At 65.2% G+C, this 22425-nt stretch overlaps 12 protein-coding genes across 12 annotated transcripts; 9 read left to right on the forward strand and 3 right to left on the reverse strand.

Moving 5' to 3' along the window:
- Positions 1–45: 45 nt before the first annotated feature.
- On the forward strand, positions 46–1711 carry TFC1 (tau 95 subunit of transcription factor TFIIIC; the record flags this gene model as incomplete). Its single annotated transcript, XM_060266551.1, has 5 exons — positions 46–701; positions 724–1003; positions 1029–1108; positions 1131–1238; positions 1261–1711. The coding sequence occupies 5 exons, from the start codon at positions 46–48 to the stop codon at positions 1709–1711; spliced, it is 1575 nt and encodes a 524-aa protein (XP_060122534.1).
- Positions 1712–1785: 74 nt separating this feature from the next.
- sbp1 (Ran GTPase binding protein Sbp1) lies at positions 1786–2418 on the reverse strand (the record flags this gene model as incomplete). The annotated part of the gene is made up of 3 exons (XM_060266552.1): positions 1786–2233; positions 2256–2359; positions 2383–2418. The coding sequence occupies 3 exons, from the start codon at positions 2416–2418 to the stop codon at positions 1786–1788; spliced, it is 588 nt and encodes a 195-aa protein (XP_060122535.1).
- An 81-nt stretch (positions 2419–2499) lies between these two features.
- EMP24 (p24 complex component) lies at positions 2500–3126 on the forward strand (the record flags this gene model as incomplete). The annotated part of the gene is made up of 3 exons (XM_060266553.1): positions 2500–2956; positions 2980–3076; positions 3099–3126. The coding sequence occupies 3 exons, from the start codon at positions 2500–2502 to the stop codon at positions 3124–3126; spliced, it is 582 nt and encodes a 193-aa protein (XP_060122536.1).
- A 12-nt stretch (positions 3127–3138) lies between these two features.
- Positions 3139–4218, reverse strand: MJAP1_002620 (uncharacterized protein; the record flags this gene model as incomplete). Its single annotated transcript, XM_060266554.1, has 1 exon — positions 3139–4218. One exon carries the CDS (start codon positions 4216–4218, stop codon positions 3139–3141), a length of 1080 nt encoding a protein of 359 aa, XP_060122537.1.
- Positions 4219–4378: 160 nt separating this feature from the next.
- On the forward strand, positions 4379–5339 carry DRE2 (electron carrier; the record flags this gene model as incomplete). Its single annotated transcript, XM_060266555.1, has 2 exons — positions 4379–4529; positions 4552–5339. The coding sequence occupies 2 exons, from the start codon at positions 4379–4381 to the stop codon at positions 5337–5339; spliced, it is 939 nt and encodes a 312-aa protein (XP_060122538.1).
- A 176-nt stretch (positions 5340–5515) lies between these two features.
- MJAP1_002622 (uncharacterized protein) lies at positions 5516–7267 on the forward strand (the record flags this gene model as incomplete). The annotated part of the gene is made up of 1 exon (XM_060266556.1): positions 5516–7267. One exon carries the CDS (start codon positions 5516–5518, stop codon positions 7265–7267), a length of 1752 nt encoding a protein of 583 aa, XP_060122539.1.
- Positions 7268–7399: 132 nt separating this feature from the next.
- Positions 7400–13075, forward strand: RIM15 (non-specific serine/threonine protein kinase; the record flags this gene model as incomplete). Its single annotated transcript, XM_060266557.1, has 1 exon — positions 7400–13075. The coding sequence occupies one exon, from the start codon at positions 7400–7402 to the stop codon at positions 13073–13075; it is 5676 nt and encodes a 1891-aa protein (XP_060122540.1).
- Positions 13076–13170: 95 nt separating this feature from the next.
- On the forward strand, positions 13171–15069 carry MJAP1_002624 (uncharacterized protein; the record flags this gene model as incomplete). Its single annotated transcript, XM_060266558.1, has 1 exon — positions 13171–15069. The coding sequence occupies one exon, from the start codon at positions 13171–13173 to the stop codon at positions 15067–15069; it is 1899 nt and encodes a 632-aa protein (XP_060122541.1).
- Positions 15070–15120: 51 nt separating this feature from the next.
- CDS1 (phosphatidate cytidylyltransferase) lies at positions 15121–16744 on the forward strand (the record flags this gene model as incomplete). The annotated part of the gene is made up of 2 exons (XM_060266559.1): positions 15121–15550; positions 15573–16744. 2 exons carry the CDS (start codon positions 15121–15123, stop codon positions 16742–16744), a joined length of 1602 nt encoding a protein of 533 aa, XP_060122542.1.
- A 285-nt stretch (positions 16745–17029) lies between these two features.
- On the forward strand, positions 17030–20341 carry KIC1 (kinase that interacts with cdc31p; the record flags this gene model as incomplete). Its single annotated transcript, XM_060266560.1, has 3 exons — positions 17030–18148; positions 18178–18806; positions 18829–20341. 3 exons carry the CDS (start codon positions 17030–17032, stop codon positions 20339–20341), a joined length of 3261 nt encoding a protein of 1086 aa, XP_060122543.1.
- Positions 20342–20458: 117 nt separating this feature from the next.
- On the forward strand, positions 20459–21179 carry MJAP1_002627 (uncharacterized protein; the record flags this gene model as incomplete). The annotated part of the gene is made up of 3 exons (XM_060266561.1): positions 20459–20504; positions 20546–20695; positions 20719–21179. The coding sequence occupies 3 exons, from the start codon at positions 20459–20461 to the stop codon at positions 21177–21179; spliced, it is 657 nt and encodes a 218-aa protein (XP_060122544.1).
- A 67-nt stretch (positions 21180–21246) lies between these two features.
- Positions 21247–22346, reverse strand: HMT1 (type I protein arginine methyltransferase; the record flags this gene model as incomplete). The annotated part of the gene is made up of 3 exons (XM_060266562.1): positions 21247–21253; positions 21315–22274; positions 22309–22346. 3 exons carry the CDS (start codon positions 22344–22346, stop codon positions 21247–21249), a joined length of 1005 nt encoding a protein of 334 aa, XP_060122545.1.
- Positions 22347–22425: the final 79 nt, after the last annotated feature.

The raw sequence follows: 22425 nt of genomic DNA on the forward strand, positions 1-22425 counted from the left end.
CGCGTCGCGCGTCGCGCTATTTCCCCGATTGCCTCCACAAGCAGCATGGCGGCGGCGCCGTCGTGGCAGGTCCCACCCGAGACGCTTGTCACGATCGAGTACCCCGGCGTGGTCCAAAAAGGCACAGCGTCACTGGAGCGTGCGCTTTCGACGCTCTCGCCAAATGTCGGCCCGACAGACGGGATGCCGAGCGCGGCGAGCGCGCTCAGGCACCTCGCACGGGTCCTCTCGCTCGGAGGCAAGCTCGTCGAGTGCCGCCTCGCACCGACCGACGGCGAGGAGGGAGACGCGATGCAGATCTACCGGCACCCGTTGCTCGGCGATATTGTGAGTGGGAGCGAGCTCGTAGTACGCATCCAGAAGCGGATATGGCGCTGCACGCATGCGGATGGCCGAACCGAAGAGCGCAAAGAGTACCTCGTGACGCTTCTCGGCGGCGTGCGTGCTACGGTGCGTTTCCGACGCATGGCCGACTTTGCGTTCCGGCCGGACGTGCCGTCCGGCGCACACGAGCACCCGACGCTCGCGCTGCACCGCGCCTTGGTCGAGATGAACGTCGGCGCGATGCAGCGCTTCCGCTTCCCCAACGAAACGGAGGAGTACGAGGTGCTGGACACAGAGCACGGAAAGCGCATGCGCAGCGACCTCGCCATGATTCCTCCGCCGATCTTTTCGCGCATGGAGCTGCCGTTCAATTATGGGTACGTCGTCCGGCTCATCCAGCTATCGCCAAAACCCCGCGTCGAGTCTGCAGACGGTCTCGTACGCGTCGACGGCCAAGCGGTCGCGGCGCACCGCCCGGAAGGGGCAGGCGGATACCGAGACGCCCGAGCCGAACCAGCGCATTCTCACACGGTACCTTAACCGCTCGCGGTGGCGAAACATGGCGCCGACCGCGCTCAAGTTTGCCGAGGACGCCCCTGCGCCGACCGAGCCCGAGGCGGCACTCGCGCAGGTGCCCCTCTCGGACCGGCACCAAGGGCTCCTCGCCGAGCTGCACAAGGTATGTCTCCCCCCCGCTAACGCAGCGATTTGACGAGCGCCCGGTCTGGTCGCGGCTCAGTCTGCTGAATCAGTTTTCGGTGAGCGAGGCGCGGACACTGGTGCAGTGCGTAGACCGACTGACGCAGGGCCAAGGAGCTGTTTGCGCTTGTCGCCTATACGTTTGCCGATGGGCCGTGGCGCGATACCCTGATCAAGTTTGGTCACGATCCACGCACGGACCCCGAGAGCCGCTTGTACGTTGCGAGTCTGACGCAGCTTCCAGCGCATCCACCTGCGCGGCAAGACGCCACGCACGCCCGCGACGCGGGGCGTGTTCAAGGCCGAATACGGCGACGTGTCGCAGAGTGTGCGCGACGCCCCCTCTCCTCCTGCCTCTGAGATGCGCGCCGCGACACACATCTTTGACGGCAAGCACAGCGCGCTCGCCTCGAGCACGTTTCAGCTGTGTGACATTACCGATATCAGCATCGTCCCCCTGATCCATGCCGAGGGCCCTACCAACATTCGCGATACGCCCGACGTCGCCACGGGGTGGTACACGGCCGAGGCATGGGAGTCGATCCGTGCGGCGATCTCGCGGCAGTTCCATGCGCTGCTCAACGACGCGCCCGCGCCGTCTGCGTCGGCCGCGGAGCATGCGCGCCTGCGCGCCCCGTGGGACGAGTCGCAGGACCCCCCCGGCAGCTCGTCGAGTGAGGATGCATAGCACGTATAGCGCCGTTGCTCTACAAGTCCAGGCGGGCAGTCCCTATGGGTATGGAGTGAATGGTCACGAGCGGCTTACGCCTTGGTCTCCTCCTTGGCTTCCTCCTTGGCCTCTTCCTTCTTGTCCTCCTTCTTGTCGTCCTTGGGCTCCTCCTTCGCCTCCTTCTTCTCCTCCTTGGCGGGGCCAGCCGACTCGTTCGACTTTTGCGCAGTCTCAAACTCCTTCTTGAACAGGTCCGCGTTCTCCGAGTTGGCGAAGCGGATCGCGAGCGTCTCTGCGGTGGGCTCACCGTCCGAGACGTCCGCAGTCACGTTGTACACCCACGAGCGGTCCGAGCCGACGTTGGGCTGCAGCTTAATCTCGGGCGCGACAAAGTGGTTGGCGCACACCTTGAGGGTCTTGTCGCGGCGCATCACGAGGCGGACCTTGCCGGTCTCCTTGTGCTTGAGCAGGCGCACATCGCCGGTGCCACGCTCCTTCCACTCCTTGGACTCCTTGTCGAAACGGAAAAGCTTCGCGCGGCTGGGTAAGACGGGGTACGTACATCTTGAACTGGACTTCCTCGTCCTCCTCGTTGGTCTTCACCTCGACCTGGTGCTCGAGCTTGATCACCGGCTCAAATTGGGGCTCGTGCTCGGCCTCAGCGCCCTGCGATTAGCAATACGACATACGCTCGTCAGCGTTTCCTTCGTCTCGTGCTCCGACATCGTAGGCAGTGAGGAGGTCGGGCGAAGAGATGCACGTGATATGACCACGTGAGTGCGGACGCCAACACACCTTGCCTTGCGATGTGGGTCGGTGCGGCTGTGTGGGCCTGGCTGGTGGTGTGCGTCGCGGCGCACACCATCGACCTTCTGCCGAGCTCGGAGCACTGTTTCTTTGAGGATATGCACGTCGGTGACGAAATGACGCTGACGTACCAAGTGTCGGGCGGCGGGCACCTCGACATCGACGTGCGCGTCAAGGACCCCGACAACCAGCTGCTCTTCCAGCAGCTGCGCAAGGATACTGGCACTTATGACTTTATCGCCGAGATGGACGGCCGCTATACATACTGCTTCAGCAATGAGTTCTCGACCGTGACGGACAAGACGCTGAGCTTCAACGTGCACGGCATCCTGTACCTGACCGAGGAGGAGGGGCTCATTCCCGCCGAGCGCGAGCTGCGCGAGCTGGCGACGAATGTACAGATGTTTAAGGACGAGCAAGAGTACCTCGTGATGCGCGAGCGTGTACACCGCAACAGTACGTTAAGCCTACTGACCCAGCCGCCGAAAGCACCAACTCCCGCGTCAAGTGGTGGTCGGTCATCCAGAGCATCTTGGTGGTGCTGGTATGCGCCTTCCAAGTGTACTTTGTCAAGCGGTACGTCGTAATGCTAACGCAGCCAATTCGAGGTACGCCGCACGATCTAGCATACCCTCTACTTAGAAGCCATAGCGCTTGCTGTTTTCGCGACGCTTCGCCTTGCCTTGCGCCCACTTTTCCTCGAGCACATCGCGCGACTCCTGAGCCTGCGCAAGGAGCGCAGACAGCTGGCCACGGTTGCGCGCGCGCGTATTCGTCAGGCGCTCCGACTGCAGCTTGTCCGAGATTTGCCACTCCACCTTGGGCTTCTTGTTGACGGGCGGCGGGGGGCGCGTGTGCTCGGCGCTCTGCAGGGCCTCGCCGGCGTCAAAGGTGTGCATCTTGGACGGATCGGGCATCGCGTCCGACTTGGACTGCAGCGCAGCGCGCGCCGCCTCCTCGGCCTCGGCATGCTGCGCCCACGCCGCATACTGCGCATGCGCCTCGGGCGTCACGGGGTACCACGACCCGTCGGGGTCGCAGCGCCAGCCGGGGTACAGCTCCTGGAGATCGACCTCGGGCTCGGGCTCGGGCTCGGGCACTTTCGCATCAACGTCCGGCGCCGCCGACACGCGGAACGACGAGGAAGGCCGCGTACTCGGCCCGGCATTTTCGTCCACGCCGGGCGCAAAAAAGCCCGTCGAGGGGGTATCGTGGGGTATCGTGTCCTGTTTTTCTGCAGGTGGTTCGTGCGCGGGCTCGTTGAGGATCACGGGCTTGGCGCGCTCCGTCTTTGGCGCAGATTTCGGGGCCAAGCCCAGCATGGCGCGAAAGTCATTGTTGCCTTTGGCCTCGCCCGCCTTGGCATCGTCCACGATCGAGAGGCGCGCATCGTCGTCGACGCTATTTTCCACACGTGCCTCCTCTTTCGGCTTCGCCGGCTTGGTGGCAGAAGGTGTGGGGAGCATGCTGAGGAGGCCGTGTCCGCCCGGCTGCGCCTGCATGCGCGGCCGCTTCGCCGGCGCCGGCTCTTTGTCCTGCGGCGCTGGTGCGAGATCGACGTGAATTTGGCGTTTTACTCCCCCCCCCTTCTTTGGCGGGGGCAGCGCAAGGCCCGACGCACGCGGCGCAGGCGTCTCTACCTGGTCCTGTGCGACATTCGGCACGGCCTCGTCCTCATCCGAGTCGGACGCGTACGCAGCGACCAGCGATGGCGCCATGGCGTGAGCGACGTTCAGTTTGGTCAGCCTTAAGTCCGACGGCCAATCAGCAGCCAATAAAATCCATGACTCGTAATTTTTCCTCCGCAGCATGGGGCGAGCGCCTTGCCACTTCTTCTCGACCACGACTGGCGGACGTTGTGGCGCGAGTATTACCTGCATGACGACGGCGCCTACCCCAGCACAAAAGACGCTGCTTGTCGGCTCGCTTGCCGCGGCGAAAGGCGGCGAATACCAGGCGGCGGTCCAGGATCTCGAGGCGCAGAGCAGTGTGCTCGAGACCGAGATGGTGGACCGCATCACGGATATGGGTACGTGTCTCTGCTCACGCAGCATATAACCCCCCCGCATCTGCGTTTGATGCCGCGTACGTCATGGCACCGTACGGCGAGGTCGCGTGGGCGACGCTCCTCGGCAAGCTGCACTCCGCGCTCGCGCCTGGCGCGCAGCTCTCTGTGACGCTCTTTGACACGGCCGACGCGCAAAGCGCCGAGTCCAAAATCCAGGCGGAGCTTGCGATTGCGGGATTCAGCGACAGCCGTGCGGACGGTGGCAAGCTGCGCGCGACGCGTCCCGCCGCCGCTGCCGTCTCGCTTGCGAACGGTACGAGTGGGTCGAGTGCGCTCCCCCTGCGCCGCAAGACGGGCGCGATGCCGAACGGCACACAGCAAAAGAAGGCGTCGCTGTGGGCGACGCAGCCCGAGACGACCATGAACCCCGAGTCGCTCCTCGCCGGTGTCCAGACCGGCGCACGCAAGCGCGAGGACTGCACGGTGGACTTGAGCGTCCCCCCCGCGCGGCGGAAGCGTGCGTGCAAGGGCTGCACCTGTGGACTACGAGAGCTGCAGGACGAGGAGGAGGCCGGCCGCTCGGTCGTCCAGCTGGACGGTGGCGAGCTGGGTGGCGAGCGCTCCGAGGTCGAGACCACCGTCACCGGCCCTGACGGCAAGCCGCGCACTGTGAAGCGTGTCCAGGTCGACACGCGCGGCGCGACGAGCAGCTGCGGCAGCTGCTTCCTGGGCGACGCATTCCGGTGCAGCTCCTGCCCCTATCTGGGTCTCCCCGCCTTTGAGCCGGGTCAAAAGGTCGAAATCCCAATCTCTATGGACGACGATGTTTAGGAAACGCGGTGCACGCCGCCATTACAGATGCGATAGCCTCATTTGTTGTACAGTGGGTCATTATCAGCGCCGTAGTTGCCTTGGCTGCGATTGGCCGGCGTTGCCTCCACAAGCGTGGGGAGCGGGACAAAGTTTCCCGTAGCAGCGCGCGCGTGGGGAGTTGGATTGTGCGAACGATGGCTGCGAACACGGAGCGTACTCCCCTGCTGGGCAACCAGCCCCCCGCGCATGCCGAGGACGAGGCGGCCCTCGCGCATGAGAGCGCTTTCAGTGCTTTCCAGGATGCCGCCCACGGTGTGGACCCCAACTCGTCCGCCTTTGCCCCCCCCGCGGACCACTCGCACGTTACCAGCGCGACGCCTGGCGAGGCAATCGCCGAGGCCGAGGCGGGCCGTCCTCTTGGCGCGCTCCTGCTGGTGATGGGCGCGATGTGGATCGGTACTTTCCTCGCTGCCCTGGACGGCACGATCGTCGCCACCATTCTCGGCACCGTTGGCTCCGAGTTCGGCGTGTCCAAGACGGTCGGCTGGCTCGGTACCTCGTACCTGCTCACGCAGACCGCCTTCCAGCCGCTGTACGGCCGTCTGTCGGACATCTTTGGCCGCAAGCCTGCGACGCTCTTCGCCTCGAGCGTGTTCCTGGTCGGCTCCCTCTTCTGTGGTCTCTCGCGCAGCTTCACGCAGCTGTGCATCGCGCGTGCCATTGCCGGTATCGGCGGTGGCGGTCTGACGTCGATGGCGACGATCGTCACCTCGGACCTCGTCTCGCTCAAGGCGCGTGGCACCTGGCAGGGTCTCGGCAACCTGGTCTTTGCGACGGGTGCCGCGATCGGTGGCCCGCTCGGTGGCACGCTCGCCGACGGCGGTATCGGCTGGCGCTGGGCGTTCCTGGTGCAGGTTCCCCTGTGTGTCGTGCACTTTGCCGTGGTCTCGTGGAAGATCAACATCCCTGCCGGCCCCGGCTCGGTCCAGGAGAAGCTGCGCCGTGTCGACGTGTGGGGCGCGCTCTCGCTCGTCAGCGCGGTCGCCTCGGTGCTCGTCGGTCTCAACCTCGGCGGCAACGAGCTGCCGTGGAGCCACCCGCTTGTGCTCTCGACGCTTATCGGCGGCCTGATCCTCGCCGGCGTCTTTGTGTACGTCGAGCGGAACGTCGCGCGTGAGCCGCTGATGCCCATGTCGGTGCTCTTCCACCGCACGCCCGGATTTGTGGCGCTGACCTGCTGGTTCATCTCCATCTCCCAGTTTGGTATTCTGTTCAACGTGCCCCTCTACTTTACTGCGGTGAAGGGCACGACGGCGGCCGACGCCGGCATGCACCTCATGCCGAATGCGATCACCGCGTCCGCGTGCTCGCTCGGCAGCGGTCTCGTCATGGGCCGCACCGGCAAGTACCGCAAGATGCTGCTGCTCGGTGGTGCCTTTGCCGTGCTCGGTCCGCTGGGCATGTGCTTCTGGAACCGCAAGACCACGTCCGAGTTTGCCTACTGGATGACGATGCCGTGGGGCGGTGCCGCGTTCGGTAGCATCCTCACGATCACCCTCGTGGCGCTCATCGCCTCGGTCGACCCCAAGGACATGGCCCCGGCTACGGGTGTTACCTACCTCTTCCGCGCGGTCGGCTCGGTGCTGGGTATCTCGCTGTCCAACACCCTGCTGCAGAACGCGCTCAAATCGAACCTGCGCTACCGCCACGTCCCTGCCGAGATCGCCGAACAGATCCGCGAGAACGTCTCGATGCTGCACCAGCTCACCGGCAAGCTCCACTCGCACGCCGTCCAGGCCTACCAGGACTCGATGCGCGCCGTGTTCATCTGGATCGCCCTTACCGGCTTCCTCGCTTTTGTCTGCCTCTTCTTTATCGAGGAGAAGCCGCTCCCCGGCCACCAGCCGGCGCCGAGCGCGCCGCGCGACAACGCCGAAGACGCATAGACCGTAGGCGCATTTTATCGGGCGATCGGGCTTGTCCGCTTCCTTGCCACCCGATAGGCGAGCGCGATGGCGCGAGGAGCACACGACGGCGGCGACGGGCCGCCCGGTGCACCTTCACGCCCACGCACATCGATGCCTGCTACGGCATCGCGCGCACGCCCGCGGCTCGTTCTCGATCCGTCGCTCGAGCCCGCACAGGCGCCGCCGTCGCCGATGCGGCAGCCCTGGCCGGGCACGCGTTCCGGCCGCTCCGGCTCCAGCTCGAACCCGAGCGACGTGTCCGAGAGCGACGAGGCGAACCGCTACCACGACCGGTCATCCTCCGGCATCTTTGAGCTGGACCCGGACACGCCACAGAGCACGAGCGGCTCGGACAATGACGAGCCCTCAACGCCATTGCACACGCACACACGGCGCGCACCGCCGCTGACCATCGCGACATCGATGCGCTCGCGGCCACCGTCTGCGCCGCAGAGCGCACGCGCATTCCACCGCGCGGACTCGGGCTCGTGGAGCGCCAACTCGCCGGGCGCGCGCTCGTTCCGCAGCTCGCTGCACAGCACCACGCCCTCGTTCTCGAGCCCGCTCGCAATGGCGCCGACGCTCCCGGGCGATGTCGCTGAACGCGGCGTCTTGCGCTCGCCCGACGGTGCACCACGATACGCGAGCGCCAGCGCGGCGCACCGCCACAAAACACAGCCGTCACGCACGCAGCTGAACTCGTTTTCAATGCCACGCACGCAGAGCGGGCGGCGCATCACGCCGCCCTCATCGATGGGACCGCCAGCTGTGCCGCGGCACGCACAGACGGCCGCGCCGAGCGCGATACGGCCGCGCCCGGCACACCGCCGCGCACACTCGACGACCGGCGCCTCGGACGCGATCCTGTGCAGCTCGCCAGTTGGCGGCTTGGACGGCGTCGATCCACAGCTCATCGCGGCAATCGGATCGTACGAAACGGGCTCGCCGCGCGTCGAGTCGTCGTTCGCTATGGACCGCTCGCACCGCACACTCTCGAGCGAGGGGTCGGGCACGTCCGAGCCCGAACTCGCCTTGTCGCCGCCGCCGAGCGACCTGGCCCACCGCCTGGATAATATGTACCTCGACTCGCCCGTCGCAAGCCCCGCGACGCGCCGCGCCGAGGGACTGCGCATGCAGCGCGTCCCGCGGTCGGTCGCGCTGGCGAGCGACGTCTCCGTGCCACAGCCCAAGACGCAGCGGCGCGTGTCGCAGCAGCCGTCGCCGCAACCGTCACCCACCGACGGCGCGTACAGCCAGCCGACAGTGCTCGGCCTCGGCCTCGGCCTGCCGAGCCTCGACGTGCGCCGCTCGCGCTCGGTGGACGAGGCAGACGTGTCGACCGCGAGCACGGACGCATACGACGCCGAGCGTGCGCAGCTCGATGCATGCGTCGTAGCGCTCTCGCGCGCGTACAAGGCCAAGCGGTGGCGCGCCCGGCACGTTGCATGGCAGGACTGGACTGCATCACTGCCGGGCGACGTCCCAGACCGCCTCGCAAAGCACTGGAGCGGCGTGCGCTGCCAGCTCCCGAGCCTCGACCGCAATATGCCGAGCTACGTGCGCCTCGCGAGCGGCATGCGTGTCGTGTCGAGCGTGCCGTCGCTGCGCAGCCACGTCGAGCCAGTCATCCCGCCGCGCCACGAGCACGACGTCTTTGGTGAGCGCCGCGGAGTCGGCGAGACGCCGCCGAGCCGCGATGCGCGCATCACTAGCGACAAGATGCACGCCGCCGCGCCAAAAGCACACGCAGGCGTCCGCCGCCAGAACACGACCATGTCGGTCGACGACACTGTGGCCGCCCAGCGGCAGCAGCTCTGGAACGAAGTCGTTCAGGCAAAGAGTGCATGCGACACGGAGCTCGACAAGATCCTCGGCGCCATGCTTGCCTACGCCGAGCACGCCGCAGGCGTCAACGACGTGTCGCCCGACACGACCGTGATGGTCGCCGACGATACCCCTTTTGACCCATTTGCCGAGTCGACGAGCGAACAAGCGAGCGACGCGTCCATGGGGCCGCTCCAGGCGATGGCGACGATCGGGACCGAGCTGCGCGGCATGTCGCTCCATACGCTCCTAGCGCGCCCGGCGCTCTGCCGCCCGTACATTAGCGAGATCCAGGGGCTGGGCAGCGTCTGGGACGAGCACCCTGATTGGCACGGCAGGGGCTGGTATGTCGAGCTCCTCCTGACAGTCGCGGGCCTCTCGCGCGTGTTGGAGTGGTGGGACGCCGAACACCGCTTCTGGAACAGTGAGGAACAGCCGCGCGCGCCGAGCAGGTCGAAATGGCTGCACGGCTCCGCGCTCAGCACCGACGGCGAGGCATCGTCGTGCGCGTCGCCGACGCCGCACCGCGGCTCGCCGGACCCGCGCCTCGCCAAGAGCGAGCACACGCAAGTGCCTTCGCCGAGTGCGCGCTTTGTGCGCAGCCCCGCGGCGAGTCTGCGCCTGTCCGAGAGCCCAGCACGGAGCACACCGTCGCCTTCGCCGAGCACCAACATGCTGATGGAGCTGAGCTTTGAGGACGAGCGCATCGTCTACCTGAGCCCGACATGGCAGGCAGCCGTCGGCACTGATCCCGCCGCGTTAATCGACGTGCCGATCGCGTCGCTGCTCTCGTCCCGCAGCGTCAACATCTTTTCGCGGGCGACCAAGCAGCTGCGCGAACACTCGTGGCACACGGTCGAGATCGTGTTTGAGATTGCGCACCTGCCAGGCGCGGCCAACCTCCCGCTGCTGATGGAGGCGCAGGGCATGCTCGTGCACAACCATGCTACGAAAGAGCACTCGCACACCATGTGGGTCATGCGCTTGGCGCAGACCACGGTCGACGAACAGTCGATGGAGCAGCCGCACCTCGCGTCGCGCGTCGGCAACCTCCCGCCAGACAGCACCGCGCTCAACACGGACCTGCTCTTGTGCCGCATCTGTGAGCGCGAGATTCCCGCGTGGTTCTTTGAGAAGCACTCGGAGATCTGCCACGAGATTCACCGCCTCGAAATGGAAATTGCGCACGTCAACGAGACGCTGCTCGAGCTGAACGAGTCGGGGCGCTCGCTGCACGCGCGCCTCGAGGCAGAGAGCTCAGCGATGGCCGCAGGTGCGCAAGCCCCATTGGGCTACCGCGGCGAGACGCTTGCGCTCCCGCCGCGCTCTTCGCCGCCGTCGGCGCTCGAAGGCGCTGCGGCCGTGCCGCTCGAGCGTGCGTCGCGTGCGCACTGTGTCAAGAACGCGATGCACGTCATTGAAGAGGTGTTCGACGTGCTCAGCACGGCCATGGCGATCTCGACACCGGCCATTCCGGACGAGGCGCCTGCGACGTCTCTCGGTGTGCTGCTTTCGCCCAAGTCGGAGCAAAACATCGAGACGCTGCGCAAGTGGGACTTGCACCTGACCGACGACCCGGCGCTCGACCTGCTCGTGCACGACGCACGCGAGGCGGCGACGAGCAAGGTGCATGCGGTGAACCGCATGCGCAACACGATCGTCTACGTCGAGACCGTTCGCATGGAAAGCGAGCAGCGCGTCGCCGAGCTCCTGGGCGAAGAGGCACAGGAGCACCGTGACACGCCGCCGGTCATGCTCAACGACGTCGAGGTCGACGAGATTGGGACGATGAATGGCCTACTGTTTGAACCGCTGGAAGAGGCCGTGGATACCGACGAAGACGATGCGTCGGATCAGCCGTCGCCGAGTGGGCACCGCTCGCCGATTCCCATTCCGAATGCGCGCCGCCTGCAGCGCAGTGCGCTCTCGCCTCCTCTCTCGCCACGCGTCACGCCCGCCGACGGGCGTTTCTTGTCGATCGGCACGAGCCCTCGCCTAGGCGCGACGCCGCTCTCGCCGAGCATGGTGCCCCCCGCGCAACCGAAGGCGACCGCCGCATCCATCAAGGACTTTGAGCTGCTCAAGCCGATTTCCAAAGGTGCCTATGGCTCCGTCTTTTTGGCACGCAAGCGTGCGACGGGCGATCACTATGCGATCAAGGTGCTGAAAAAGTCGGACATGATTGCCAAGAACCAGATCACGAATGTGCGTGCGGAGCGCATGATCCTCATGAACCGCACGCAGTCGCCGTTTGTCGTCAAGCTCTTTTTCACCTTTCAGAGCGCCGAGTACCTCTACCTGGTCATGGAGTATCTGCCCGGCGGCGACTGTGCGTCGCTTGTCAAGGCGCTCGGCGAGCTCCCTGAAGCGTGGGCGCGGCAGTACCTCGCCGAGATCGTGCACGGCCTCGAGTACCTGCACAGCACCGGCGTCGTGCACCGCGACATGAAGCCCGACAATCTGCTGATCGACCAGCGCGGCCACCTGAAGCTGACCGACTTTGGTCTGTCTAAGTTTGGTCTGCTGGGCCGCCAGACGCGTGCGCGGCACGAAGAGGCCCCTGCGCCGATCCCCACGACCTGGGCGCAGCTCCCCGACACGGCAAACACGCCGTCGGTGGAGCCCGTGCCCCTCGCGACGGCCGGCGCGCACCCCTCCGAGGCGTACTTTGGCAGCATGGCCGACGGCGCGCAGGCGAAACGCATCGTCGGCACGCCCGACTACCTGGCCCCCGAGACGATCCTCGGTGTGGGCGTCGACGAGTTTGGCGTCGACTGGTGGGCCGTCGGTGTGATTCTGTTTGAATTCCTCTGTGGCTACCCTCCTTTCCACGCGACGACGCCCGACCAGGTCTTTGACAAAATCCTCTCGCGCAGCATCGACTGGGAGACGGACGTGGAGATGTCCGACGTGGCGCGCGACTTGGTCGAGCGCCTGATCTGCACGGACCGCCGCAAGCGCCTCGGCGCAAACGGCGTGGAAGAAATCAAAAAGCACCCCTTCTTTGACGGGATCAACTGGGAACACCTCATGGACGAGGACGGTCCGTTTGTGCCGTGCCTCGATGATGCGGCGTCGACCGACTACTTTGACCCCCGCGGCGCCGTTGCACAGTCCTTTGATACGGAGACCGACGCGCCGCAGAGCCTGCCGATCGCCCCCAGCTCGGGGCACAGTCGGAACTCGGGCAGTTCGGGCTCGTTTGCGCCGCCGAACGAGTTTGGCGCGTTCTCTTACAAAAACCTGCCGGTGCTCAAGCAGGCGAACGACGAGATGGTGCGCCGCATCCGCACCGAGTCGACCGGCGCGCCCTCGTCACCCGCCCGCAGCGCGACATGCAGCATGCCACACCAAGCGCCGGTGCGTCCCGCGTTTGCGCACCGCCGCGCCTTGTCCGACCTGCCCACGTCGCTGCGGAGCATGCCACGCAGCATGCCGAGCGAGGCGGCGTCGTCGCCGCGCAGCGAGCTCCCCAGCTCGTGGAACTCGCACGCCGGTACGCCCCCAGCTGCCGTGCTGGTGGCCGACTACAACCCCGTGTCGCAGCGCGTTCTTCTGACCGCACTCGAGCACGCCGGCATCCAGGCGACCCTCGTGGAGGACGGCGCAGAAATGTGCCGGCTGGCGATGGGCGAGACCAAGTACGCCGTGCTCTTTGTGAAGCTCGCGCTACGTGTAATGAACGGGCAAGACGTGGCACGCATGATTAAGTCTACGCGTAATGTAAATGCGCAGACGCCGATCGTCGCGCTGACGCACCGCGACATGCATCCGATGGACGCGACCGGCAGCGTCTTTGACGCGGTTCTGCCGCTGCCCGCGTCGCCCGCGCAAATCACGGCGCTCCTTGCATCTCTGCACGAAGAGGGACCGACCGCGAGTCCCTATGTCCTGAGCCCTGCGTTGATGGGCCGCGACACCGAGATGCCCCCGCCCCTGCACCTCGATCCCACCCCCGAATGATACCCCTCCGCCGCCATAGTGACTTCGGCCGAAAGACATTACGCTGACCAATTCGTACGCCCAGTGTAGAGCGTTCCTGGGTGGATAGGGCGAGCATGACGACAGGAGAGCAGACGCCGCTCCTGGCGCGTGCCGATGCGCCCTCCCAAGATGGCATTCTGCGCCGCGCAACAGCGTCCGTAAAGTCGGCGGCACAGCGCATCGCGTCGAGTGCCAGCGGCGCATGGCCGGTGGTCCAGCTGCTGGTGCTGCCGCACCTCCTGGGCCAGATCACCTCGGTGGCGACCGCCGCCGAAGTCGATGCGATGCGCTCGCTGAGCTGCGCGCACTACTATTACTTGCACCCCATCTCACTGGAAGGTGGCGCGCTCGATGCGACGAGCTGCCAGGCGCCCGAGGTCGAGGTGCACTTTAACGCGCTCGTGACGCGCATCACATTTTCGGTGGTGCTCGCCAACTTTGCCGGCATGCTTCTGTACGGGCGGTCCTTTTCGCGCATCCCCCGCCGCTATCTCGCACTGCTGGGCATGTTTGGGTGCGCGCTCGCACGCATCCCCCTGCTCTTCTTGCCCCTGTATCAATACCCCTACTATGCGCCCGAAGCGGTGCGCAGCCTCTCCCCCCAGGGCATGTTTATGATCTACTGGGCGTGTGCGATCGTCGGTGGCTTTTCCGGCGCGACGGAGCTTGTGACGCTCACGGTCGAGTCGCTGGTTGTCGATACCCAGAGCCCTGAGAAGCGGTCGCAGCTCTTTTCGCAGCTGCAAGTCGCGCAGCTCCTCGGTGCATCGATCGGTCCTGTGCTGGGCTCTCTGGCCTCGTGGCTCTTTCCGTCGGTGGCGAATCGGTGCTTTGGATATACAAGGTGCCTCAAAAACAAGCGCCTGCACTCGCCGCAGCGCGGCGCGCAGCAGTACCTGCTCTTTAACACGACACCCTACTGGGTCTCGGTGTTCTTTGCGTTCTTCGGCATGTTCTGGATCGCGTTTGTGGTCAACTTTTCTGCCGAGAGCCGCTCGTCGATGCCGAGCTGCGAGCGGTGCCAGACGCAGGACGACCAGCGCACCAAGGACATCGCAGCAAACCCCCCCAAGTACGCATGGCTCGGCGCGTTCCAGCGGCTGGTGCCGGTGCGCATCTCGCGCGGACGCTACGACGCACGCATCCTGCAGTTTACCCTCGCCGAGATTTTTACGGCGATGATGAACGAGGGCATTGTCGTGTTGATCCTGATCCTCGGCTTTGTCTTCCACTGGGGCCGCGACCTGATCGCGCTCGGGCTGTCGGTGAGCAATGCGCTGCGGCTGCTTATGATTGTCGGTGGCCTGCCTGCGCTGATCAGCTTCCTCTCGCACTACCTGCGCAAGCCCGCTGGCGTCCAGGACCTCTCGAAAGACCAGATCGACGCCGTTCTCGAGATGAGCCAGCGGGACGTGCGCCGCAAGCCTAACTGCTGCCCCACGTACCAGCAAACGACCGAGTCGCGCCTCCTGCGCGACGTGTCCACGCATCAGCGCACGCTCGTGCGCCTGTGGCGTGCGCAAGTTGATATCCACGCCGCGCGCGTATCCTACTTCCTCAACGCCGCGTCGTGGGTGATGATTTTCTACGGCGTCACGGCGAACCACGAGTGGATCGTGCTTGCAGGCGCCGTGCTGCTCACCGGCGGCAGCGCCGCCCAGCCGATGCTGCGCAGTGCAGCATGCACTGTCGCAGACCAGATCGTCGAGCTGCAAAACAACGCCGCACTCCCACTGCGGCGGCCGCGCACCCAGCCGACGGAGCACGCGTCGCTCCCGAGCGGTGCCGATTCCTACCTGGTAATTGTGTCTACGGTTCTCCTCCCCTGCCTCCTCATCGGCCTGGTGGTCCGCAACTATGTATATGGCGCGACCATCGGCTCGTGCCCCGGCGCATTTTTCCTCGTCGTCGCCGGCCTCAACGCCGCGGTGCTCGTTTTGCTGAGCGTGATGCGCCCCGCCACACGGATGTAGCGCCGTAGCAAAAGCACGTGACTTGTGGGGAAACGCCCTGACCCAACTACGATGCCCTCGCGCGGGAAGTCGGGTGGCACAGAACCGCGTGGAGCGAACCGGTACGCTTCTGCGACAGGTTTTCAAGCGCTGAAAGTCGACCAACTACCCTCGGATACGGAAGATGCGCCCGAGCCGGTGAGCGAGCCCGCTACGCCGCGCACGCGCACAACGTCGAAGCGTGCTGCCAAGACCAAGGCGACGCAGGCGCTCGAGACGCAGTCGCCCAAGCCAGGCAAGAGCAACGTCAAGATTGAGGAGCCCGGCAGTGTGCTGACGAAGCGTGCGCCGCGTGCCGCCGAGGCGCCCGCATCCGAAAAGGCGCCCGCGGCCGCTGCCAAGGAGGGGAAGCAGGCGGATCCCGCGGGTGCGTCCAAGGCGTTCTGGAGGAAGGTGAAGGAGCGCACCGTCTTTTCGTTGCTGATGATTGCGGGCTTTATCAGTACGTCGTGTAACTCACCCAGCCATCCTGCTGATGGGCCCGTCCTACCTGATCCTGCTCGTGCTCGTGCTCGAGACGCTCGTCTACCGCGAGATTACGGCGCTCTTCAATATCCCCGGCCGCGCGAGTTTGACCGGCAGCAGCCGTGCGAGCCAGAGCGAGGCGGACGAGGAGCTTGATGTGGAGCAGCGTGCGCGCGAGACGCAGCGCGAAGAGCTCTGGAGCAAGACGCTGAGCTGGTACTTTTTCGCGGTGTGCAACTTTTTCCTGTACGGCGAGTCGCTGATCTACTATTTCAAGCACATTGTGTTTGTCGACTCGTTCTTTTTGCAGTTTGCGCGCCACCACCGGTTCATCTCGTTCATGCTTTACATCTTTGGCTTTATGGCGTTTGTGTCGAACCTGAAGCGCCGCAACCTCAAGCACCAGTTCGGTCTCTTTTGCTGGGTGCACATGTCGCTGCTGCTGATTGTCATGTCGGCGCACTTTATCGTGAACAACATCCTCGAAGGCATCATCTGGTTCTGGGTGCCCGCCAGCCTGGTGATCTGCAACGACAGCTTTGCGTACGTGTGCGGCATGCTCTTTGGCCGCACCCCCCTCATTTCGCTCTCGCCGAAAAAGACGGTCGAGGGCTTTGTCGGCGCGCTGCTCGTCACCATGCTCTTTGCATGGTGCTGGGCGGGAATCTTCCAGCGCTTCGACTACATGGTGTGCCCTGCGGTGAACCTCGGCATGAACGCTTTTAGCGGCATGACGTGCGAAAAGAACCCCGTGTTCCTCTCGCACGAGGCCTTCCTCCCGGGTATCGTCTCGGACGTGCTCACCGCGCTGCTCGGCCGCCCGGTGACCACCTTCCGCTGGAGCATGTTCCAGTGCCACGCGCTGGTGATGGCCGCGTTCGCGAGCCTCGTCGCGCCGTTCGGCGGCTTCTTTGCCAGTGGATTCAAGCGCGCATTCAACATCAAGGACTTTGGCGACAGCATCCCCGGCCACGGTGGCCTGACGGACCGCTTCGACTGCCAGTTCATCATGGGGCTGTTTAGCTACGTGTACTACTCCTCACTCATCCGCGAATCGCGCGTCACTGTCGGGCTCGTGATGCAAATGATCGTTACGCAACTGCCTCTCGACCAGCAAACGCAGCTGCTCCGTGACCTCACGCGCTACCTGGCCACCGAGGGGCACATTTAAAAGGTAGCCCTGCCAAGCCTGTAGAAGTAGCCCCGCGGCCTGCACGGCCCATCTGCACGTGAATGCAACTCGCCTCGCCCTGCATCCGCGTGCAGCGCGCCGCTCCACTCGCTTTTGCACGCAGCGAGCGACGGACCGCGTCGCATGCATACAGACGGCAGCGGCATGGCCTCCGAGGGGCCGTGGCCGCAGAGCGATAGCAGTGTACGCATGACAGAGCGACGACATGGGATCGGGCGCGTGCCGGTGCCTGCCGTCGACGGGGGCGCGATCGCTGCACCGCCCATGCAGTTTGCCAGCCTGCCCTACCTCGCCGAGCAGGCGCCACGCACCCAGGCAGGGCCATCGGCGAGCTTTATGCGACCCGTACAAAACGTGCCGGCGCCTCTGCCGCAGAGCGCGTCGTTCCACGAGATTCCTTCGGCTCCAGCCTACGGTTTGGAGCCGAGCGGGTGGAACGTGGACCGCAATCCGTTCCGCCGCAAGCAGGACGAGCACGAGACACAGCTGGCGTATGCGCTCGACACGCCGTCGGCACGGCCCAGGGGCTACCACGACGTTTACCCGTCCAACGCGTCGACCGACCTGTCTTACTCACAGTCCTCGCTGGACATTTCACGCTCCCGACAGCCATCCTCGAGCTCGATCGCGCGCAGCTTTACCACCGACGAAGACTCGCGCCCGGCGAATACACCGTCGCAGAAGCCGCTGTCGGCGGCCGCAAATCGTGTCGCAGGGACCTTTTCACGACTGACACGCCTGCGCACGCGGCCAGTGGGACGGTCACAGCCGGCGCCGCACAGCGCCGAGCCGGATCTGCCATCGCGCGACGTGCACGAGCCGGCGCCAGCCTTGTACACACAGCGCCCAGATGCCCAGATGCGCCACGAGCAGCCGACGCCTGTGCCAATGGCGCCACGCTCGGAAAACCCGTCGGGATCGAGCCTCGAGGCACTGAGTCCAGATACGCCGAGCGACGCGGCCTCTCTCTCGCGGCACACACGCGGCGCAAGTGGGCGCTCACAAGCCAGCAGCGGCGGCTCGCTTGTGCAGCGCGACGCTCCGCCACCGCCCCGCGCCATGACACGCACGGCATCCAAGCCGGAACTGCGCTCACAGCCGATGGATGCGCAGTTCCAGCGCCTCGAGCTGATCGGGCGTGGCGCGTACGGTGCCGTGTACCGCGGCAGGCACAATCCATCGAATACGCTCGTCGCACTCAAGGTGATCGACATGGACACGCCGGACGACGACGTGTCCGAGATCCGCCGCGAAGTTGCATTGCTGAGCCAGATGCGCCAGGCGCATCTCAAAAATATCGTGCGGTACTGGGACTGTTGGCTCTCGGGCCCGACGTTGTGTATTGCGATGGACTATGCCGAAGGCGGCAGCGTCCGAACTTTGGTACGTTTTTCTTTTTTCCGCTGACCCAGATGAAAGCCGGCACGATTCTCGAGCGCCACCTCGCTGTGATTATGCGCGAGACGCTCGTCGCCTTGGACTATATCCACAAGGCAGGCATTATTCATCGCGACATCAAAGCGGCGAATATCCTTGTGACGCGCACCGGGCAGCCGATGCTGTGCGACTTTGGCGTCGCCGCTTCGTTCGTACAGGGCGGCACGCGGGGAAAGCGCAGCACGCTGATCGGCACACCGTACTGGATGGCGCCGGAAGTGATCCTCGAGGGCAAGACGTACGACTACAAGGCCGACATCTGGAGCTTGGGCATCACCGCATACGAGATTGCGACTGGCAATCCCCCGATGGCCGAGCAGGATCAGCACCGCGTGATTGCCATGATTCCCAAGAACAAGCCGCCGCGCCTCCCGGACGGCGCCTACTCGCCGATGCTGCGCGAGTTTGTGGCGGGGTGTCTCGACGAGGACCCCAGTGCACGCCTCGCCGCCGAGGACCTCGCACGTACCAAGTGGATCCGCGCGTACGCCAAGACGCCGGTCTCGGTCCTGCGCGAACTCCTCGCGCAGTACGCAACCTGGACACAGGCCGGCGGTGTGCGCACGAGTCTCATCCAAGGCAAGGATGGGCCACTCGCATTGCGGTACGTACTTTTGCTGACGCAGCCTCGCATCCGAAGACCCATCTGTGGTGCCGATCGAGCCGGAATGGAAGTTTGGATCGATGGATTCGGACGACGCTGCGCCGCTTGCGCTCGAGCAGGCGCTGCCGTCCGAGCCGGTGCACGACCATCCTCTGCAGCGCATGTTTGAGCGCGACGATGCGCCAGCCGGCGAGCGCACGCCAAAGCCGCCAGTGTCTGGCACGAGCACGCCGCGCCCAGGCGCACTCGCGCAGGCAACCACGCAGGCAGCCACGCCTGCGCCTGCGCCTCCCGCTACTCCCGCTGCCGCGACGCCGAACCGTGCCGAGCGGCCGGCCGGCGGCGGCTTTGCAGGCCTCGGCTCGACGCCGTTCCGCTTCGGTGTCGGGAGCCGTGCGCAAGCGACGCCTGTCGCCAAAGACGCGCCGCCTGCTGATGCTGCGTCCGAAGGCTCGCCACGCGACACGCTCGGCGCGCCTGCGCCATCGCTCGTGACGCACAGCACTTCGCTTGCGGCGATCGGCGAGGCAACGCAGGACGAGGCTCCCTCGCCCCCCGGCACGTCGCCGAACGGCGCGAGCGACGGCATGGCGCCGAGCCTCTCCCAGTCCACGACCTCGCCCGAGCTCGATGCCGACGAGATTGACTCGCCGCGGCAGTCGCCAGCGCTGCGGCGCGTCGGCCGCATGCCCCAGAGCATGCCCCGCTCAGCGTCGCAGCGCCCGCTGCGCCTCGTGTCTTCCTCGTCGTCCCTGGGCTGGGAGACACAGTCCAAGACGCGCGACGATGCGCGGCGGACCGAGGCGACCAAAGCGCCCGACGCCCCCTCGTTCCTTGGCGAGCCCTACTCTGGCTTCCGCCCCCAAGGCATCATGAGCCGCACGCGGAGCCGCAGCGGCGGTGCGGCCGATCTGCGGTCGCGCCCCGCCGCGTCGCACCATGCGTCGCAGTCGTTCACCGGCCGCACGCGTCTCGCCCCCCTGCAGATCTTGTCGCGGGCCTCGGACGCCCCCCCCAAGTCGTCTGTGTCTATGGATGGCACGCTACCGACCTCCTCCCTCTCCTTCCTCCCCAAAGACGAGCTGGGCACCGACAAGGCGCACCGGCGCAAGCAGCACGGCGGTTCCGACCCCACGCTGCTCAAGACGCCGCTCCTGTCGCTCCCCAAGCCCGGTGTGCGTGGCCACGCGCGCGAAGCGTCGGAGCCTGTCGCAGTCAGCGAAGTCCCCCAGCGCCTCGCGCCGCTCCCCCCGCGCACGGCGCCGCAGACGCCCGATTCAAAAAGCACGCCCGATCCACCGAAAGACGTCTTCCAAACGTCGCCCGCGCCGCCCGCGCCGCCCGCGCACGCGCCGTTTGAGGGCCCTGCGCTGCGGCCGCTGGACCTGGCGAACCTGATGAACCGCCAAGAGCTCCATACGGAGCTTACGCAGACCGTCAACGACCTCGGTGCGTGGCTCGACGCTTTGGCGCTCGGCCTCTCCACCGTGCTGGCTCCCTCGCCACTGTACCATAAATCACCACGTGGCACATAGTCCGGAAATCCCGTCCAGCCAATCACGAAAAAGGCATTAGCCGGCGCAGAGAGGCAAGAAACCCGCTGGGCCTGCGATTGGCTTTTCGTACCACTGTACTCTTGTCGTCGCTACACGATGTTTGTGGCTGCGCCGATGAAGTCGGCCTTGATGGCCCCATACGGTACGTATTTTCTAGCGTGAAGAGCGCGGCTAACGTTCCAGGTCTGCGTGCCGCCGCTCCCTTGATGGGCCGCGTGGGCATCGCCCGTGGCCTGCACCAGACGAACGCCACGCGCGAGGCAGCGCCTGAGCGCCAGGTGGCGCAGACTGGCTCGAACCAGCTGAGCCTCGAGAAGCCCCGTAATACCGTCGGTATGTACTTTTTTCTGACCCAGAATATACACTGTCGACCCTCGACAAGGTAGTCAACTGGGCGCGTCAAGGCTCGGCGTGGCCGATGACGTTCGGTCTTGCGTGTTGTGCCGTGGAGATGATGCACGCCTCCGGCCCGCGGTACGACCAGGACCGTCTGGGTATCGTTTTCCGTGCCTCGCCCCGCCAGAGTGACATTATGATTGTCGCGGGTACGCTTACAAACAAGATGGCGCCCGCGCTGCGCAAGGTCTACGACCAGATGCCCGAGCCCCGCTGGGTGATCTCGATGGGCTCGTGTGCGAACGGTGGCGGCTACTACCACTACTCGTACAGTGTGGTGCGTGGCTGCGACCGCATTGTCCCGGTCGACCTGTATGTTCCTGGCTGCCCCCCCAGCGCTGAGGCGCTCCTGTACGGCATCATGCAGCTCCAGCGCAAGATCCGCCGTACGCGCCAGATGGTGCTCTGGTACCGTAAGTAGAGCTGTACTAGCTTTGCTATGAGAGGCTTTCTCGGTGTGTCGTTTGGCTCAATACCTGCACACAAGATTAGGACCTGGACATCAGTGTTAGCCATGTCCACGCGCGCCGCGCGGCCACGGCGGGAGTATACGTACATCTTGTACTTCATTTCGGCCTCGACGGGGTTGGCGCCCTCGAGCTTGTACTGGATCGAAATGTCAAGATCGCGGGGGTTGCGTGCGTTCGGAGCGCAGGTCAGGTGGCCCGAAATCACCTCGCCCTGGCTCACGGTGAGCGTCTCGGGGGTGTAAAAGACGGTCTGCTTCCAGTGGGTGTAGCGCGAGTGGGGACCGGTCGAGAAGCGCACCGGCTTGTGACACGCCTCGAAGCCAATGTCGAACCAGCCGAGGAAGGCGTGCACGTAGTCGTTGCGGGTGACACGCAGCTGGAAGTCGCTCGCAAACGTAAGGTCCTCCTTCTTGACCGTAAGCAGATCCAGGTGCTTCACCGCAGCAGGGTCGCACACCACGCTACGCAGCTCCACCGTGTCGACCAGCGGCTCACGGAGAGCAATTTCTTTGATGCACGAGTAGTCAAAGCCGTACACGTCGTCCCAGAAGTCGATCTTCTCCTCCTTGTAGTCCTGGTCCTCGATCGCAGAGAGGTAGAGCGTCGCGCTGTCGGGCATCATGATACCGTCCGGAGCCAGGTAGAGGTCGCGCGCAAGGAGCACCGTGTCGAGCATGCTCTCGTACAGCAAGAAGTATCCCATCCACTCGCTCACGATCACGTCGACCTTTCCGTTGGGACCAAGGCCCAGGTCCACCTCCTCGAGCTTGCCCTTGACGAGCGTAATGACGTCGTCAAAGCCGTTCGCAGCGACAATCTCGCGCGCCTGGTCGATAATGTTGCTCATGTCCACACCAATCACCTTCTTCGCACCGGCCCTTGCAGCAAACATACACAGGATACCGGTACCGCAGCCCACGTCCAGTACCACCTTGTCCTTGAACAGGTGGGGGTTGTTCTGGATCGCCTGGCGGTAGGACAGCGTGCGCACCTCATCCTTGAGCATCTCCTCGTGGATACCAAAATGGGCATACGAGTCCGCGTAACTGGGTTAGAATCCTTGCGTACTAGTCCTTGGACGTCATGTTGTCCGCCTGCGGCACGTCGGCACTGCTCATCCTCCAAAAAAGTGCACAAGGAAGAAGGGGGACCGCGTACGTCACGTGATGATGCACGGATGTCCGCGCGCGGTCCCTG

Source organism: Malassezia japonica, chromosome 4 (assembly GCF_029542785.1).
Source record: "Malassezia japonica chromosome 4, complete sequence".
Classification (NCBI taxonomy): Eukaryota; Fungi; Basidiomycota; class Malasseziomycetes; order Malasseziales; family Malasseziaceae; genus Malassezia; species Malassezia japonica.